Source organism: Neofelis nebulosa, chromosome 5 (genome assembly GCF_028018385.1).
Source record: "Neofelis nebulosa isolate mNeoNeb1 chromosome 5, mNeoNeb1.pri, whole genome shotgun sequence".
In the NCBI taxonomy this organism is placed as follows: Eukaryota; Metazoa; Chordata; class Mammalia; order Carnivora; family Felidae; genus Neofelis; species Neofelis nebulosa.
The window spans coordinates 110,056,378-110,077,211 of record NC_080786.1 but is presented as its reverse complement, the minus strand read 5'-3'; the positions used below and the strand labels follow the sequence as shown (position 1 = coordinate 110,077,211).

At 37.8% G+C, this 20,834-nt stretch overlaps 1 protein-coding gene across 3 annotated transcripts in view; it reads left to right on the top strand.

The window, feature by feature from the left end:
• Positions 1–20,834, top strand: part of NXPE3 (neurexophilin and PC-esterase domain family member 3) — a 47,651-nt gene that overhangs the window by 9,417 nt on the left and 17,400 nt on the right. For all 3 annotated transcript variants that reach the window (XM_058731536.1, XM_058731535.1, XM_058731534.1), the window contains one exon: positions 13,470–14,224. In XM_058731536.1, coding sequence (XP_058587519.1) covers positions 13,470–14,224 — 755 coding nt within the window. The remainder of the gene's footprint in view (positions 1–13,469; positions 14,225–20,834) is intronic.

The following is a 20,834-nucleotide window of genomic DNA, read 5'->3' as shown; positions in this document are numbered from 1 at the left end:
ATATCACATAAGGTGTATATAGCAATATCCAGCTAAAGATTGTAGAGGGAATCATTATTATTTCTCTGATAAGCTCTCATTGATCATGGCCTGCATTTATTTATTTGTTTTTTCCTCTTATTCATTGATATATATACATATGTATAGTTTTTTCTGATTATAAAAACAATGCCAGTTTATTAGGACTTTTGGCTGCAAGAAACCTGATTCTGGCTGGCTTTAATATTAAGGACTATTTGGGGTGCCTGGGTGGCTCATTCAGTTAGGCATCTGACTCTTGATCTCAGCTCAGATCTTGATCTCAGAGTCATGAGTTGCAGCCCTGTGTTGGGCTCTGTGCTGGGTGTGAAGCTTACTTAAAAAAAAATTCACATGGCTCAGCCCCAAGTATCTGGTGATTCTTGGATTAGGCTGCTTGGGTCAATCAGCTGGTCTTTAAAAAAAAAATCCAGTATAATTAACATATATTGTTATATTAGTATCAAGTGAAGAATATAGTGATTCATCAATTCTGTATATTATTCAGTACTCATCCCAGTAAGTGTTCTCTTAATCCCCTTCACTTATTTCATTCATCGCCCCCCCCCCCCCCCCCCCAGCTCTCTTCTGGTAACCACCAGTTTGTCCTCTATATTTAAGTGTCTGTTATTTTGCTTGTTTTTTTTTTCTTTCTTTGTTTTGTTTCTTAAATTTCACATATGAGTGAATTCATAGGGTTTTTGTCTTTCTCTGACTGACTTTCACTTAGCATTATACCTTCTGGATCCATCTATGTTATTGCAAATGGCAAGATTTCATTCTTCCTATGGCTGAGTAATATTCCATCACACACACACACACACACACACACACACACACACACATGCATATACACCATCTCTTCTTTCTTCATTTTTCTTTATTTGGACACTTGGGTTGCTTCTATATGTTGGCTATTGTAAATAATGCTATAGTAAACATAATAGTGGTGCATAAATTTTCTCACATTAGTGTTTTCATTTTCTTTAGGTGAATACCCAATAGTGCAATTACTGGATCATATGGTAATTCCATTTTTAACTTTTTGAGGAAACCTCCTTACTGTTTTCCACAGTGGCTGCACCAGTTTGCATTCCTACCAACAGTGCACAAGGGTTCCTTTTTGTCCACATCCTTGCCAACGCTTGTTATCTCTTCTGTTATTGATTTTAGCCATTCTGACAGGTATGAGGGCATATCTCATCATGGTTTTGATTTGCATTTCCCTGATAGTGATGTTGAGGATCTTTTTCATGTGTCTGTTGACGATTGTATGCCTTCTTTGGAAAAATGTCTGTTCATGTCTTCTGTCTACTTTTAAGTTGGATTATTTGTTTTTTTGTGTGTTCAGTTGTATAAATTCTTTATATATTTTTGGTAGTAACCCTTTATTAGATTTGTCATTTGCAAATATCTCCTCCCATTCTGTAGGTTGTCCTTTTGTTTTATTGATTGTTTCCTTTGCTGTGCAGAAGCTTTTTATTTTGATATATTCCCAGTTGTTTACATGTGCTTTTGTTTACCTTACCTTGGGAGATGTATCTAGAAGAATGTTGCTATGGCCAATTTAAGAGGAATTACTGCCCATGCTCTCTTTTAGAATTTTGATGGCTTCCTGTCTTACATTTAGGTCTTTCATCCATTTTGAGTTTATTTTTGTGTATGGTGTAAGAAGTTTCATTCTTTTGCATGTAGCTGTCCAGTTTTCCCAGCATCATTTGTTGAAGAGACTTTTTCCCATTGCATATTCTTGCCATCTTTGTCATAGATTAATTGACCAAGTAATCGTGGGTTTATCTCTGGGCTCTCCGTTCTGTTCTGTTGATCTATGTGTCTATTTTTGTGCTAGTACCATACTGTTTTGATTACTTTGTTTGCAGTCTATCTTGAAATTTGGGATTGTGCTATCTCCAGTTTTGTTCTTTTTTTTTCAAGATTGCATTGGCTATTCAGCGTCTTTTGTGGTTCCGTACAAATTTTAGGATTATTTCTTCTAGTTCTGTGAAAATATTGTTGGTATTTGATAGGGATTGCATTAAATCCATAGACTGCTTTGGGTAGTATGAACCTTTTAACAATATTTGTTCTCCCAATCCATGAGCATGGAGTATCTTTCCATGTGTTTGTGTGGTCTTCGGTTTCTTTCATCAGTGTTTTATAGTTTTCCGAGTACGTCTTTCACCTCCCTGGCTAAGTTTATTTCTAAATATTTTTATTGTTTTTGGTGCAATTATAAATGGGATTGTTTTCCTAATTTCTCTTTCTGCTGCTTCATTGTTAGTGTATAGAAATGCAATGGATTTCTGTCTATTGATTTTGTATCCTGACATTGGCTGCTCTTGAATAGCTGGGGTGGCTACCCAAGGAACAAGAGTAAGAGTAGAAAGGAAGAGAGGAAAAGGGTAGGAAGGAGAAGAGGGGGTGTTGCGAGCATGCGTTAATGGTTTGTTATATCCTTACAACAACTTGAAAAGAGAGGGAGGCTGGAATATTTCCTAATAGGTAATCAGTAGGAAAGGGAAAAATTTTTCTTTCTTTTTATTGAGATATAGTTGACATATAACCTGTAAGTTTAAGGTATACAGTGTGTAGATTTGATACACTTATATATTGCAATATGATTATCACCATAGGATTTCATAATATCATATTGTATAACATAGTCTTTAATCCATTTTGATTGGTGTAAGATACAGATCTAGTTTCATTTGTCTGCATGTGATTATAGTTTTTCCAACACCATTTGTTGAAGAGACTGTTTTCCCCGTTAAGTATTTGGGCTCTCTTGTCAAGTATTAGTTGATCCTAGGGTTGCTTGGCTGGCTTTGTCAGTAGAGCATGTGACTCTTGATCTTGGGTCATGAGTTTGAGCCCTACATTGGGCATAGAGATTACTTTTAAAAATTTAGTTGATCATATATGTGAGAGTTTATTTCTGGACACTTGATTCTATTCTGTATTTATGCCAGTAACGTACTGTTTTTTTAAATGCTTGTTCATTTATTTTGAGAGAGAGAGAGAGAGTGCACAAGCTGGGAGAGGGGCAGAGAGAGAGGGGAGAGAGAATCCCAAGCAGTCTTTATGTTCACCGTGGAGCCCAGTGTGGGGCTCTATCCCATGAACCATGAGATCATGACCTAAGCTGAAATTAGGAGTCAGTCGCTTAACCAGCTGAGCCACCCAGGTGCCCCTGTTTTGATTACTATAACTCTGTAGTGTAGTTTGAAATCAGGAAGTGTGATACCTTCAGCTTTGTTCTTGTTTCTTAGGATTGCTCTCTTTGGGGTCTTTTATGGTTCTATACAAACTCTGTTTTTTCTACTTTTTATTAAAAATGCCATTGGAATTTTGATAGGGATTGCTTTATAAATGTCTGTTAGGTCCATTTAATCTAATGTATGTATGGTTCAAGTCCAATGTTTCCTTGTTGATTTTCTGTCTGGATGATCTGTCCATTGCTGAGAGTGGAATATTGAAGTCCCCTACTATTATTTTATTGTTTTCTCTTTCTCCCTGTAGTTCTGTTAGAATTTGATTAATATATTTAGGCGTTCTGATGTTGAATTGGTGTATGTTTATGATTGTTATATCTTCTTGATGAATTCACCTCTTTATCATTATATAATGACCTTTTTTGTCTCTTGTTACTGTTTTTGGCTTAAAGTCTATTTTGTCTGATTAAGTGTAGCCACTCCCTCTTTCTTTTAGTTTCTACTTACATGGACTATCTTTTTTCATCCGTTTGCTTTCAGCCTATGTGTGTCTTTAAATCTGGAGTATCTTGTAGGCTGCCTATAGTTGGGTCTTTTTTGTTTTTTTTTTTTTAAATATATTCAGCTACTATTTGCCTGTTGCCTGGTGAAGTTAATCTACTTATATTTAGAGCATTTATTGATATGTAAAGGCTTACCATGCCATCTTATTAAGTGCTTTCTGAATGTTTTGTGTTTTCATAGTTTCTTTTTTCCTATGTTTCTGCCTTCTTTTGTAAATTGGTGTTTTTCTATGGTGGTATGCTCTGTTTTTCCTTTCTTTCTCTTGTGAATCTTCTCTATGGTGTTGCTTTGTGAGTACCATGGAACTTACATAAAATATCTCTTAGATAAAGCAGTCCATTTTAAGCTTACAGCAACTTAACTTCATAGTGTACAAAGCTCCACCCTTTTACTCTCTCCCTTTATATTTTTGATGTCACAATTTACCTTTTTTATATTGTGTGTTCATTAAGTTAGAGTAGCTATAGTTACTTTTAATGCTTTTTCCATTTAACTTTAATGCTGTAATTAAGTGGCTAACACACTATTCTATTGTAGAATTAGAGTTTTCTAATTTTGACTGTATATTTATTTTTACTCTTATGTTGTATACTTTCATATGTTCTCATGTTACCAATTAGTATCTTTTCATTTCAGCTTGAAAAACTCTTTTTAGCATTTCTTGCAAGGCTGATGTAGTGGTGATGAACTCCCTCAGCTTTTGTTTGTCTGGGAAAGTCTTTATTTCTTCTTCATATCTGAAAGCTAACTTTCCCTGATACAGTATTTTTGGCTGGCAGTTATTTTCTTTCAACACTTTGAATATGTCATTCCACTCTTTCCTGGCCTGTAGGGTTTCTGCTGAGAAATCTGCTGATAGCCAAATGGGTGTTCCTTTGCAGATTATAGTCTTTTCTTCAGAGTGCTTTCAGGATTCTCTGTTTTTTGACAGTTTTATTATATTGTGTCATGGAGAAGGTCTTTTTGCACTGAGATATTAGGGTGATCTATTAGCTTTGTGAACTTGGTCATATAATTATATCCACAGGTTTGGAAAATTGGCAGCTATTATCTTTTTAAGTAAACTTTCTGACCCCTTTTCACTCTCTGTTCTTTCTCAAATCCCAATTATTCTAATATTTGTACATTTAATATCGTCCTATAGATCATGTAAGCTGTCTGTGTTCTTTTTCATTCTTTTTTCTTCGTTCATTTCTGATTGGGTTATTTTAAAGTTTAATTTTCCAGTTTGCTTATTCTGTTTTCCATTTGAGATGCTCTACTGTAGATGCTCTCTGTTGAATTTTTCATTGCATTCATTGAATTTTTGTTTGCTTCTTTTTTATGATTTCTATCTGTAGATTTCTTATTTTGTTGAATTATCTGGGTTTTCTTACAGTTTGTTGAGTTTCCTTAAACAACTATTTTGAATTCTTTATCAGATGGTGTTAAATTCTGTGCCTTTGAGCTAGGTTATTGGAAGATTATTGTTATCTTTTGGTTATAATGTATTTCCTTGATTTTTCATGTTCCTGTAGATTTGCATTGCTGCTTTTACATTTAAAGTAGCAGACACTTCCTCAAATTTATACTATCTGCCTTCAGATGGGGTAAATTGTTTGTTGGTCCTATGATATCTGGGGTTTTCTCCACTCTTATATGGATACACCTTCCCCACATTTTTCCTTCTTCATATGGCATAATTCTTAAGCTTTTCTCTCTTCTGATTCTTACAACCCAGCAGGCTAGCTGCTCTTAATTTCTTTTGTTTTCCAGAAGGTGGCACTGTAACTCAGGTTTCTGGTTTCTTCTTTGCCCAGAGATACTAGTTTATTTTTCTGATAACACTCATTTATCAGACTTACGCTTTCCACTTCACGTGGAAGGGTATGCGAAGAGCTGATGGCAGGGTTGGGGGGAGGTGTGAGTTTAGCACTCAGGGTGTTGGGGGTGCCTCATGGGTTTGGTGGGGAGATTGTCAGGTGAGATTCTCCCATAGGCTTGTGGACAAACTTTCTGCTAAAGTCCTCAGCAGTTAGCAGGACTTGCATCCTTTCAATGCCCTTTGATATTCTTATTTGCCTTTTTCCTGATCTCCTCCCTCCTACTAGCCTCAGTACTCTGGGTGCTGCTAGAGAGAAATGTTTTTTTTTTTTTTTTTTTTTTCGCAGCATCCCATTCAGCAAGGGTGGCTGAGCATTAACTCACCACTCTCCTTTTCCCTTTTGGAAGATAGTTCAGCCTCTGCACTGTGTTGTGTTGGGGGAGGGGAAGCACTGGCAGAGTTCCTGTTAACCCCTCCGCTACATCACCAGTGGCATACTTGCATCTCCTCTAGGGAATGCTGGATTTCCACAGATTCTTCCTCATTCACTGGGATCTGCCCAGGTCAGTACTCTTGAGGTTTTCCTCCCAACTGTGGCCGAGCGGGGTTGGTGTAAGTTCACTGGCAGCCTGTGCTGAGGTCTGTCTGCCTATTACCAGATGCACATATGGGCGAGACTTCTGGATTCCTGGCATATGGTGCTGTTTCCCACAACTCCCATAAAGGCATTTTTGTTTGTGGATGAATGCCTAATTCACTGTTGAAAGGGGGACAAAAAGAAGTAATGTATCAGGCTGTTACCATGCTGATGTCAACTCTGCTAAGGGAAAAATTTCAAAGTCATTTTTGTTTTCCTCCATTACTTTTTAAAATTAACAAATAACACCATGTTCTTCTTTCTTTCTTTCTTTCTTTCTTTCTTTCTTTCTTTCTTTCTTTCTTTCTATTTTTTAAAATGTTTAATTTTGAGAGAGAGACAGAGTGGGAGCAGGGGAGGGGCAGAGAGAGGGACACACAGGATCCAAAGCAGGCTCCAGGCTCTGAGCTGCAGCACAGAGCCTGACACAGGGCTCAAACACATGGGCTCGAACTCACGAACCACCAGATCATGCCCTGAGCTGAAGTTGGATGCTCAACTGACTGAGCCACCCAGGTGCCCCCCTACCATGTTCTCCTTTAAAATAAAGGCTCCTAATGAAATCTTTTCAACTGAAAATGTCTGTATGTAAGTGTAAAATGAAAGGGAAAAAAATACAGAGTCTGAGAACTCTAAAGGATTAAAAATCCCTTATATATTTTGGGGTTATTTTTACCTTGTATGGGATTATTTTTTACCATGTATAAGTTATTTTTATTGTTTATTTTGAGAGAGAGAGAGAGCACAAGCAGGAAGGGAGAGAGAGATACAGAGAGAGAGAACCCTAGAGCCTGATATGGGGCTTGATCCCATGAATTGTGAGATCATGACCTGAACCAAAGTCAAGAGTAGAACATTTAACTGACTGAATCACCCAGGTGCCCCTGCCATGTATAAGATTTTGAAGTGTTTTGGCATAGGTGGGGAGCTTGAGGAGTTTGTTTAAGTGGTTTGTGACAGGTAATACTAGCTATTGCGGAGAATAAGTTTTGGTTTTGCTTTGCTGTTGTTATTGTTTTTTTTTTCCCCTTGCAATTTAACTCAGTGTATAATGTTAGATGCAGTTTCCTTGGTTAGGTACTAGAAAGGTTCTGTATACAATTTCCACACCAGAAGGCAATTCTTGGACATCAGTAAGATGTTCTACAATTCAACTCTATTCTGACTCTGTCTACCTGAAAATTGCATTAGATCCCATATGTTAAGGGCTCAGTTCTACAAGACTGTCTCTCTCCCCAGAGACCCCCTCCTATCTCTTCTTAGATGGCATTTGTAAGTTTGGGTTGTTACCTGTGCTTCTTACCAACTGGTTCCATTGACCCACACCTTGTGTTTAATTTGCTAGAGTGGTTCAACAGAACTCAGAGAAATATTTTACTTACTGGATTATTGGTTTGTTATAAAAGTATATAACTCAGGAACAACCAGATGGAAGAGAGCATAGGGCAAGGTATGTGGCAAGGGTGTGGAACTTCCACGCTATCTGTGTGCTCTACTCTCCCTGAGTCTCCTATGTGTTCACTAGCCTGGAAGCTCCCCAGACCCCATCCTATTGAGTTTTTATGGAGGTTTCATTCCACAGCTATGATTGATTAAGTTGTTAGCCATTGGTAGTTGATTCTACTTCCAGCCACTTTCCCCTTCCCAGAGGTGAGGAGGTGGGACTGAAAGGTCTAATCCTCTAATCATGGCTGGTTCTCCCAGCAACTAGCTCCCATCCTTAGGTGCTTTCCAAAAGTCACCTCATTTATATCAACCCAGTTGTGGTGGAAAGGGGCTTGTTTTGAATAAGATACCCATTTCACCTTTATGGCTCTGAAGTGTTTTCAGGAACTGAAGACAAGAACCAAATACTATAACAAAAAAACCCCCACATAGATCAATGAAAGAGCGTAGAGAGCTCAGAAATATACCCATGACTGTAGGGTCAGTTTATCTATGACAAATGAGGCAAGAATATGCAATGGAGAAAAGACAGTCTCTTCAATAAATGGTGTGGGGAAAACTGGACAGCTACTGTATGCAAAAGAGTGAAACTGGACCACTGTCTTAAACCATACACAAAAATGAACTCAAAGTGGATTAAAGACCTGTGAGACCTGAAAGCATAAAATTCCTAAAAGAAAACATAGCACTCTGTTGGACACTGACCTTAGCAACATATTTATGCATCTATCTCCTAAGGCAAGAGAAGCAAAAGCAAAAGTAAACTTTTGGGAACACACTAAAATAAAAAGTTATGCACAACAAAGGAAACCATCAATAAAACAGAAAGACAGTCTACTGAATGTGAGATGCAAATGATATATATCTGATAACAGGTTCATATCCAAAATATATATAAGAAAAAACTTAACTCAATAAAGAAAAACAGTCCAATTAAAAAATGAATAGACATTTTTCCAAAGAAGACATACAGATGGCCAACAAGAGATACTTAACATCACTATTCATCAGGGAAATGCATATCAAAACCGCAATAAGATCTCACCTCACACCAGTCAGAATGGCTAGGATCAAAAAGACAGGAAATAGCAAATATTGGTGAGGGTATATATAGAGAAAAGGGAATCCTTGTGCACTGTTGGTGGGAATGTAAATTGCTGTAGCCACTGTGGAAAAAATTATGGAGGTTTCCTCAAAAAATTAAAAATAGAAATACTGTATGGTTTGGTATCTGATATTAATTTGGGGATATTTTCAGTCATTAGTGTTTTAATATTCTTCTGTTACTTTCTATCTTTCTGATCCTTTCAATATTTCTGTGGGGGTATGTTACACCTTTTGTAGTATTCCCACAGTTCTTGAATATTCTGTTCTCATTTTCTAAAATTCTTTTTTCTCTTTTTAGCTTTCTTTTTGCTTTTTAGTTTTGCAAGTTTCCTTGGACATATCCTCAAGCTCAAGGATTCTTTGCTCAGTTATGTCTGTCTGCAAATGAGACTTTCAGAGGCATTCTTCATTTCTGTTACATTGCTTTTTATCTCTCGCATTTCTTCTAATTTTTTGATTTTTATTTTTTTAAGACTACTTTTTTTTAAACATTTTTTATTTTTAAGTAATCTGTATGCCCAACATGAGGCTTAAACTCACAACCCCAAAATCACAAGTCACATGCTCTACACTGAGCCAGCCAAGTGTCCCCTGAAGACTTTTTTAAGAGAACTTTTATGTTTAAAGCAGAATTTTTAAATTATTTTTTAATTTTGATTCAGTATAGCTAGCATACAGTGTTATACTAGTTTTAATTAGTGTATTAGTTATATTATGTGTACAACATAGTGATTCAACAATTCTATACATCATTACTCAGAGCTCATCATCATAAATGTTATCTGAATCCCTTTCACTTGTTTCACCCACGCTCTCACCCATCTCTCCTCTGATATGCTTTATTTTGTCTTGTCTTGTTTTGTTTATTTTATTTTATTTTATTTATCAAATAGGCTTCATGCTCAGCACAGAGCCCAATGCAGGGCTTGAACTTACAACCCTGAGATCAAGACCTGAGATGAGATCAAGAATAGGACACTTAACTGACTGAGCCACCCGGATGCCCCTGATATACTTTATTTTAAATGAGTAGCCTCTTAAAGTTATTTTTTTCAACAAGAACATTTTTACTTCAAGCATATTTTAGAATACATGGCTCTAAAAGATATATATAAAACATTCCATCCAAGAAGAATAGAATAACATTTTCTTCATGTACACACACAGAAGAATCCTCTGGTTAAATAACATAAAAAGAGACATAACAAACATTACAATTTTAAGAAGACTAAAATCATACCAAGTATATTTTCCAACCACAGTGGTACAAACTAAAGATTAATAATGAAACAAAGCTGAAAAATCTACAATGTATTTCTTCTTTTTTTTTAATGTTTATTTTTGAGAGAGAGAGAGAGACAGAGAGAAAGAATGTGAGTGGGGGAGGGGAAGAGAGGGAGGGAGAAACAGAATCTGAAGTAGGCTCCAGGCTCTGAGCTGTCAGCAGAGTTGGATGTGGGGCTTGAACCCACAAACTGCGAGATCATGACCTGAGCCAAAGTCAGATGCTTAATCGACTGAGCCACCTAAGCAACCCCCCAAAATCTACACGTAAATACTAAATTTTAGTATGTAAATATTAACACACTACTGCACAAGCAATTGGCCCAACAAGAAATTAAATGGCAAATCAAAATATGTCTCGAAACAAAAGGAAAAAAAACACAGCCTTCCAAAACCTGTAGGATGCAGCAAAAGCAGATGAGTGAATTTTATGCTATAAATGCTCATATTAGGAAAAAAATTTGAAATAAACAACATTACACCACAAGGAACTAGAAAAAAGAAACTTAGCTGAAATTTAGTAGAGGAAGGAAATAATAAAGAAAAATCAGGAATAAATAAGAGGCCAGAATAAATAATAACATTGAAAGTAATGACCAATTTTTCCAAAAAATGAACAAAGTTGGCAATTTTCTTAACTACATTAGCTAAGAAAAAAGAGGACTCAAAAACCAAAATGAGAAATGGAAGAGAAAACAATACAACAGATAACCACAGAAATCAATAGTGTGATAACAGATTACTATAAACAATTATAAACTAAAAAATCAGATAACTTAGAAGAAAAAACTCCAGATAATTCCTAAAAAATGTGGAAGTTATGAAGATTGAATCATGAATCTTGAATCCAAGAGGTGGGAAATCTTAGACCAATAACAAAAATGGAGGTTGAATTAGGAATAAAAAAATCTCCCAGCCCTGAAAAGCTCAAGACCACCTGGTTTCATTGGTGAAATCTACCAATCATTAAAAAAAATAATAATTAATGGAAATCTTTATCAAAATCTTGTGAATAATGGAATAGAGGGAACACTACCCTGTACCAAAGCAATATAAAAACAATACAAGAACAAAAAAGTCTGGTTTGTCCAATGTAAGTATTGCTACTAGGACTGGATTTTCTATTCTTTTGACACCCATTTGCATGATAGGTGTTTCTCCACCCCCTTACTTTTAATCTGCAGGTGTCTTTAGGTCTAAAATGAGTCTCTGGCAGGTTTAAAGCAAAATTGACCAGAAATGTTTTTGTGCTAGTTTCAGCCTCTTGATTACCATTGTTCTGGACTGGTCCTCATGGTTCTTATTGTGACTGCCAGCAGGACACTTTGAAAAACAACAGGTTTTATTATTCATGGGTCCTGGAGGGTATACAACACACCTGGGGTCACACAGTGAGGTCATGGGTAGAGAAAGAAAAGAGTGTGGGCTTGGGGTTCTGCTGTTTTTGGGGTCCATGGGTAGGGGCCTGGGGTTTCATAGGTTCATTCTTTATTGGTGAATTTAAAACATAAGAGTGGGAATTTAAAGCACAGGGAATGGTCAGTTATCTAAATCAACCAAGATCTCTAAAGCACAAGAGACTTGTGTGGGAGGTGGTAGCCTGGCTCTTTATCTAGTCATTTGACTGCCAATGTGTTTTTCTGAGATAGCTGTCTTTGAAGTGGAATTGAAGTCAGGCACTTGCATTACAAAATAGAAAGAAATGATTGTCAGGGCTTACATTGTAGGAAGATGACAGATTTCCCACATACTCTTCACCCCTTTATATGCTTAGCCTCTCCCATTATTATGTCACTCACCAGAACAGTAAACATTTTGTTTTTTAAGTTTGTTTGTTTGTTTGTTTATTTATTTATGTAGAGAGAAAGCATGAGCGTGGGTAGGGGCAGAGAGAGAGAGAGAGAGAGAGAGAGAGGAGAGGGAGGAAGCCAAGCATGTTCCACACGCTGTCAGTGAGGGGCTGGATCTTACCAACCGGGAGATCATCACCTGAGTCAAAATTAAGAGTCAGGTGCTTAACTGACTGGGCCCCCCAGGTGCCCCAGAATGGTACATTTTTTAACCAAGGATAAACCTACCTTGACATATCATCACCCAAGGTCCATAGTTTACCTTAGGATTCTCTGTTGGTGTTGTATATTCTACAGGTTTAGACAAATGTGTAATGATAACTGTCCATCATTATAGCGTTATACAGAGTATTTTCTCTCCCTAAAAATCCTCTCAGCTGTCTGCCATTTCTTTTTTTTTTTTTTTTTTTTTTTTTTCAATGTTTTTTATTTATTTTTGGGACAGAGAGACACAGAGCATGAACGGGGGAGGGGCAGAGAGAGAGGGAGACACAGAATTGGAAACAGGCTCCAGGCTCCGAGCTGTCAGCACAGAGCCCGACGCGGGGCTCGAACTCACAGACGTGAGATCGTGACCTGGCTGAAGTCGGCCGCTTAACCGACTGCGCCACCCAGGCGCCCCTGTCTGCCATTTCTTTTTGATTCTTTCTGGAAGTTTCTATCTCTGTCTTTACAGTGGCTGTCTGTTCTTTCATGTTGTCTGCTTTTTCCCTTAGAGGCCTTATAGATATTAATTATACTTGTTTTATTTTTTTATTTAAATATTTTTGTATATAATTTATTGTCAAATAATCATACTTGTTTTAAATTAATGGTCTGGTTATTCCAACAACTCTGCCATAGCTGAGTCTGGTTCTGATGCCTTATTTGTGTTTTCAAACTATGTGTTTTGTCTTTTAGTATGTCTTACAATTTTTTGTTGAAAGCTGGACATGAAAGCTAGGTAAAGGAAACTCTGATAAATAAGTTTTTAGTGGTGAGTTGTGAGGGAGGTGAAGCGATTTATAGTCCTGTGAGTGACTCTCAGTCCTTTAGGGAGCCTTTGCTATTGGGCTGTGAACTTCAAAAGTGCTTCTCAGTCCTCCCCCAACACTCTTTAAGTTGGATAGATGGTTAGAATGGGCTGGAGCTGGGTATGTTCCCTACCCCAGTTTGGTTAAGTTCTGATAAAACCCCAATAGATTAGGCTCTGGTAAGATAGTTTCTCTTGGGGGCAGGCGTTGTTAAGAAGAACAGAATGCTCTATTATATTTCAAAATGATTTCCTTTTCTTCTTGTTTTGCTGGAAGTCTGATATTTATTACAGGAACTTGATTGAGCTCCCAGAGGTGAGATCCACAGTGTGGAAATCTCTTTATGACTTTATTCCTCATCCTGATGTCACTGTGTTATAATAAGATAGGCTTGTTAAACTAGTAAGCTCTGGGTTTTGAGACAATGTCATACCAAGTAGTTTTATTAAAATTAAACCTAAGCAGAGATATATTTGGCTGATATAAGGAAATTTATTATAGCTGTGGTTTCTGTTTTTATGTTTCTGTCTTCAGTACTTGGACCATGAGACTGTTTCAGCCACATTCATCGACAGCAGTGGACAGTTTGTTTCCTCCCAGATGACAAGAATTAGCCGGAATCCTTACTGTGGCTATGAGCATCAGACTCTGTCCAGCCGGGAGCGCACAGAGGAGGACTCCCTGCTGGCTGCCTTACAGTGGCAGGTGCCTGATGTGGGTCCAGTCCCCTTTGTAAAGAGCACTGACCCTTCTTCCAGCTACTTTGTTATCTTGAACTCCGCAGCCTTCTTCAAGGTGGGAAGCCAGCTAGAAGTGCTGGTTCATGTGCAGGATTTTCAAAGAAAGCCCAAGAAGTATGGTGGAGACTACCTGCAGGCCAGGATCCACTCCCCTAAGCTGCAGGCAGGGGCTGTGGGCAGAGTGGTAGACTACCAGAATGGGTTTTACAAGGTCTTCTTTACTCTGCTCTGGCCAGGCAAAGTTAAAGTGTCCATATCTCTGGTCCACCCCACTGAGGGGATCAGAGTTCTTCAGCGCCTGCAGGAAGAGAAACCACACAGAGTCTATTTCAAGAGTCTCTTCCGTTCAGGAAGAATTTCTGAAACCACTGAGTGCAATGTGTGTCTTCCTGGGAGTCTTCCCCTGTGTAACTTTACAGATGTCTACACTGGAGAACCCTGGTTCTGCTTCAAACCAAAGAAGCTCCCTTGCAGTAGCAGAATTAACCATTTCAAAGGTGGATACCTGAAGGGCCTCCTAACTGCTGCAGAGACCGCTTTCTTCCAGAGGTATGTGTTTCTTGTTCCAGGGGATAATTTTAAGGTCTTTTTCCACTGTTTTTATCTCAATTAGGTGACATCATCCCATTTAGAAGACTTTCTTGTTTTGGTTATTTGCTTCATATAACTTTCTGAAGTTGGCTCTATTTGGGAGAAGTAGCGAATAGGAAAATAAATAAATATTTATATTTTGTGAATAGTTTTTATTTTTATTTATTTATTTTAAAGTATTTTTAGATTTTTTTTTTTTTTTTTTTTTTTTTTAATATATGAAATTTACTGTCAAATTGGTTTCCATACAACACCCAGTGCTCATCCCAAAAGGTGCCCTCCTCAATACCCATCACCCACCCTGCCCTCCCTCCCACCCCCCATCAACCCTCAGTTTGTTCTCAGTTTTTAACAGTCTCTTATGCTTTGGCTCTCTCCCACTCTAACCTCTTTTTTTTTTTTTTTCCCTTCCCCTCCCCCATGGGTTTCTGTTACGTTTCTCAGGATCCACATAAGAGTGAAACCATATGGTATCTGTCTTTCTCTGTATGGCTTATTTCACTTAGCATCACACTCTCCAGTTCCATCCACGTTGCTACAAAAGGCCATATTTCATTTTTTCTCATTGCCACGTAGTATTCCATTGTGTATATAAACCACAATTTCTTTATCCATTCATCAGTTGATGGACATTTAGGCTCTTTCCATAATTTGGCTATTGTTGAGAGTGCTGCTATAAACATTGGGGTACAAGTGCCCCTATGCATCAGTACTCCTGTATCCCTTGGATAAATTCCTAGCAGTGCTATTGCTGGGTCATAGGGTAGGTCTATTTTTAACTTTCTGAGGAACCTCCACACTGCTTTCCAGAGCGGCTGCACCAATTTGCATTCCCACCAACAGTGCAAGAGGGTTCCCATTTCTCCACATCCTCTCCAGCATCTATAGTCTCCTGATTTCTTCATTTTGGCCACTCTGACTGGCGTGAGGTGGTATCTGAGTGTGGTTTTGATTTGTATTTCCCTGATGAGGAGCGACGTTGAACATCTTTTCATGTGCCTGTTGGCCATCCGGATGTCTTCTTTAGAGAAGTGTCTATTCATGTTTTCCGCCCATTTCTTCACTGGGTTATTTGTTTTTCGGGTGTGGAGTTTGATGAGCTCTTTATAGATTTTGGATACTAGCCCTTTGTCCGATGTGTCATTTGCAAATATCTTTTCCCATTCCGTTGGTTGCCTTTTAGTTTTGTTGGTTGTTTCCTTTGCTGTGCAGAAGCTTTTTATTTTCATAAGGTCCCAGTAATTCACTTTTGCTTTTAATTCCCTTGCCTTTGGGGATGTGCCGAGTAAGAGATTGCTACGGCTGAGGTCAGAGAGGTCTTTTCCTGCTTTCTCCTCTAAGGTTTTTTTTTTTTTTTCAACATTTTTTATTTATTTTTGGGACAGAGAGAGACAGAGCATGAACGGGGGAGGGGCAGAGAGAGAGGGAGACACAGAATCGGAAACAGGCTCCAGGCTCCGAGCCATCGGCCCGGAGCCTGACGCGGGGCTCGAACTCACGGACCGCGAGATCGTGACCTGGCTGAAGTCGGACGCTTAACCGACTGCGCCACCCAGGCACCCCTCTCCTCTAAGGTTTTGATGGTTTCCTGTCTCACATTCAGGTCCTTTATCCATTTTGAGTTTATTTTTGTGAATGGTGTGAGAAAGTGGTCTAGTTTCAACCTTCTGCATGTTGCTGTCCAGTTCTCCCAGCACCATTTGTTAAAGAGACTGTCTTTTTTCCATTGGATGTTCTTTCCTGCTTTGTCAAAAATGAGTTGGCCATACGTTTGTGGGTCTAGTTCTGGGGTTTCTATTCGATTCCATTGGTCTATGTGTCTGTTTTTATGCCAATACCATGCTGTCTTGATGATTACAGCTTTGTAGTAGAGGCTAAAGTCTGGGATTGTGATGCCTCCTGCTTTGGTCTTCTTCTTCAAAATTACTTTGGCTATTCGGGGCCTTTTGTGGTTCCATATGAATTTTAGGATGGCTTGTTCTAGTTTCAAGAAGAATGCTGGTGCAATTTTGATTGGGATTGCATTGAATGTGTAGATAGCTTTGGGTAGTATTGACATTTTGACAATATTTATTCTTCCAATCCATGAGCAGGGAATGTCTTTCCATTTCTTTATATCTTCTTCAATTACCTGCATAAGCTTTCTATAGTTTTCAGCATACAGATCTTTTACATCTTTGGTTAGATTTATTCCTAGGTATTTTATGCTTCTTGGTGCAATTGTGAATGGGATTAGTTTCTTTATTTGTCTTTCTGTGGCTTCATTGTTAGTGTATAAGAATGCAACTGATTTCTGTACATTGATTTTGTATCCTGCAACTTTGCTGAATTCATGTATCAGTTCTAGCAGACTTTTGGTGGAGTCTATCGGATTTTCCATGTATAATATCATGTCATCTGCAAAAAGCGAAAGCTTGACTTCATCTTTGCCAATTTGGATGCCTTTGATTTCCTTTTGTTGTCTGATTGCTGATGCTAGAACTTCCAGCACTATATTAAACAACAGCGGTGAGAGTGGGCATCCCTGTCGTGTTCCTGATCTCAGGGAAAAAGCTCTCAGTTTTTCCCCATTGAGGATGATGTTAGCTGTGGGCTTTTCATAAATGGCTTTTATGATCTTTAAGTATGTTCCTTCTATCCCGGTATTTTTAGATTTTTAAAAATGTTTAAGGGATCTGTACACCCAACGTGGGGCTCAAACCCACAACCCCAAGATCCAGAGTTGCATGCTCCAGTGACTGAGCCAGCCAGTGCCCCCTCGTGAATAGTTTTTAGAAAGTGAAGCTTAGAGCTTCTTCTAGTTCAAATTAAAGACCTTTTACCCTCAGATTTATGTTTTACTTCAGAACTACATAGCACATGGATAACTATATAAGAAAGATCACTTATTCACAGAACAGATGAAAAACATCGCCCAAGAACAGGGTGACAAGAGGTCTTGTAGTCAGGACACTGTTTTATCTTCATGTCTAATAAGCTAAAAAAATTTCAGGAGCACCTAGGTGGCTCAGTCAGTTAAGCAGCCTACTTTTGGTTTCATCTCAGGTCATGATCTCACGGTTTGTGAGATTGAGCCCTGCTTTGGGCTCTGTGCTGACGGTGCAGAGCCTGCTTGGGATTCTCTCTTTCCTGTCTCTCTCCTGCTTGGGTTTTCTCTCTCTCTCTCTCAAAATAAATAAATAAACTTTAAAAACATTTTTAAGTGACATATTATCAGTTGTTAAAATCATATACTGATAGGAAAAGGACTATGAATATGACAACATTGCTGGGTTGACTTAACGATCAACATGGGAAACCAGGAATATCACAGCAAACTATGTTTTTTAAATTAACAGTTAGGGAAATTTTTGCATTATTGTGTACAAATTTCTCTTGTGGAACATAAGTGTAAAACTTTTTCAGCATAATGATCAATATGTGGAATAATGTGCAGAGTGGAATGTATGGGATCAGTATGGATTAAATGTTTTCTTCAACATTTCGTACAGTTCTGAAGTAAAGTAGCATGCCTAAGGAAAAAAATTATAAAAGCCATATGGCCAAAAAGTCCAATTACTTGACAGAATGTAAAAATACCTTTTATTTTTTTATTGAAATAAATACTTAAAAATACTCCTTGGTGGAGAGGTAGTTTTGTTGAGTACCTCTGGGCAACTGTAAAAATTTTGTTTTATGCCCACTTCTTACTCAGTGAGGGAAATGTTCCTACTATAACGTATGTAGGAGCTTCTCAAACAAAGCTCTGATTTTTCATTTCTGGAGTCTGCTTTTGGTCGTATCAGTTTTAAATACATGTTTGCTGGACTGATGCCATGCTTTTAGAGGGATGCTCTTAGATGCCAGCAGAGGGAGCACTATTCAATGTATTTACTGTACTGTTCTTCAGAAAACTGTCTAGTTTGTCATGTGGCTGAGTATACAAGGACTTTAGCTTTAGTTTTAATCCTGGGTTCAATTTCAGGCACGTTATTTATCAATGACGGTGAAGAGATGATTTCAGGTCTGTGTACTTTTTGCCTATGTGTGAAGACTGCTCAGTTCCTCCCCTTTAGGGTTGTGTTGTCAGTCTCCTTAGTGGCTTAGCAAAAAAGAGGAAGCACAGCTTATAACTTACTGAAATTCCATGTGGAAAAAAGTGGGAGAAAAATTAGAGAGTAAGTGTAAAATTTAAGAATATTCCTGACACTAAATCCTACCATTAAAACCAGAAAACACCTGTGAATCGTGAAGGATGAAATAATTATGTCTCTGTCCTTACTTGCACATCCTGGATGAGGCTGACTGATGGCACTTTGTAGTAGAATCATTAAGAAATTATACTTACCTAGAAGTTTGCTGATAAGATGTTGCTTGAGGTAACATTTTTGGGAATCAAACATCTGAGAGTTCTGCTACTGATTTTTTTTCTTGCATTGTTTATTAGAATTCTAAAATTTTACACCAGCTAACTAAAAATAAGAAGATTGAAATTGATTTTTTGAGATGTCCTTGGGTATGCTGTTTTGAGCTCATGGCCTGAATATGTTAAGCTGATACCCGTTTTTACCTTTTTTCCTTGGTGGCTCATAGCATTGCTTAATTCAGAAAGGATTAAGCTTAGCTTTGGTCTTTGGCTCTCTAAATAACAGTTGGACAATTAAGGTGATCTAATCTTTGTTCTTTACTCCTAAAAAATGTTGGTTTTAGAAAGAACAACAGTACTTTGCTTAAAAGATTCTATTAATATAAAGGAAGGCTTTTTGAAAGAATGAGGTTCTCACATGAAAAGCTTCCCATATATTTTAGCATCATTTCATATTTTCTTCTTTCTAACTTTGTGCTTAAAAAAACTTTCAAATCATTAGAAACACTGCAAGAATAATAAAAATGAGCATCCATATAGCTTTAACTTAGATTCACCATTGTTAATGTTTTGCCACATTTGCTTTCTCTCTCTTTCTCTTTGTATGTGTGTTTATATATATGTCTGTTGATGTATAATTATCCCCCTTCCCAGAGCATTTGAGAGTAAGTTGCAGACAACATGGTGTTGCACCTCATGGGTATGCATCTCCTGGCACATGAGCTTTCTCCAACATGTAACTGTAACATATTTATCACACTTGGGGCATTTATCATTAATACAATACTATTATTTAATATACAGTCCATACTCAAGTCTCTCTGATTGTCCCAATAATGTCCTTTATAGCTGTCATTTTTATTTTAACTAATCTAACCTATGATTACTTACAATGTGTTTAGTTATCCTTTCTTTTAAATTTTGTTTATTTATTTTGGGAGAGACAGAGAGAGAGAGAGGGGGACAGAGGATCTGAAGGGGGCTCTGTGCTGACAGCAGCTCTGTGCTGACAGCCCATGTGGGGCTCGAACTCACAAAATGTGAGATTGTGCCCTGAGCCAAAGTTAGACGCTTAACCAACTGACTGAGCTACTCAGGCACCCTCAGTTATCTCTTTAATCTTTAATTTGGATGAGGTTTCTAGCTTGTTTTTTTGTTTGTTTGTTTGTTTGATTTTTTGTTTATTTATTTTGAGAGAGACAGAGACAGCGTGAGCAGGGGAGGGGCAGAGAGAGAGGGAAAGAGAGAGAATCCCAAGCAGGCTCCACCCTGCTATTGCAGAGCCAGATGTGGGTCTCAAATTCATGAAGAGATCATGACCTGAGCCAAAACCAAGAGTCGGACACTCCAACTGACCGAGCCACCCAGGTGCCTCCTCTAGCATGTTTTTCACAACATTAAGGTTTTGATGTCACTGCTTTGTAGATGTCCCTTAATTTGGATTTGCTGCTTTATTGTTTCTACATGACCAGATTGAGGTTAAACATTTTTACAGGAAAATTACAAAGGGCAAATTTTCTTTTTTTCCTTATCTTAAAGCTCTCCCATGAAAGCAGTTTATTTGTGCTGTTTTAAAAGTCATGTTCTCTCCTAAATGTAACTTATTTAAACTGTTTTCTAAACATACAGTTGACCCTTAAAAGTCTCAGGATTTAGAGGTGTCAACCACCTGCACAGTCAAAAATCTGCTATAACTTTTGACTTCCCAAAGACTTTGCTAATATTCTACCATTGACCAGAACCTTTACTGGTAAGAACAGTTGATTAACACATATTTTGTACGCTGTATGTATTACATATACTGTATTCTTATAGTAAAGTAGGCTAGAGAAAAGAAAATGTTAAGAAAATCATTAGGAACAGAAAATACATTTACAGGACTGTACTGCATTTATTGAAAAAATCCATGCATAAGTGGAGCTGCACAGTTCAAAGCCATGTTGTTCACACAAAAGACCTTGAATAGCCAAAGTAATATTGAAGAAGAAAACCAAAGCAGGAGGCATCACAATCCTAGACTTTAGCCTCTACTACAAAGCTGTAATCATCAAGATGGTATGGTATTGGCACAAAAACAGACACATAGAACCAATGGAATAAAATAGAGATTCCAGAATTGGACCCACAAATGTATGGCAAACTAATCTTTGACAAACCAGGAAAGAATATCCAAAGCAGGAAAGAATGGAAAAAAGATAGTCTCTTTAACAAATGGTGCTGGGA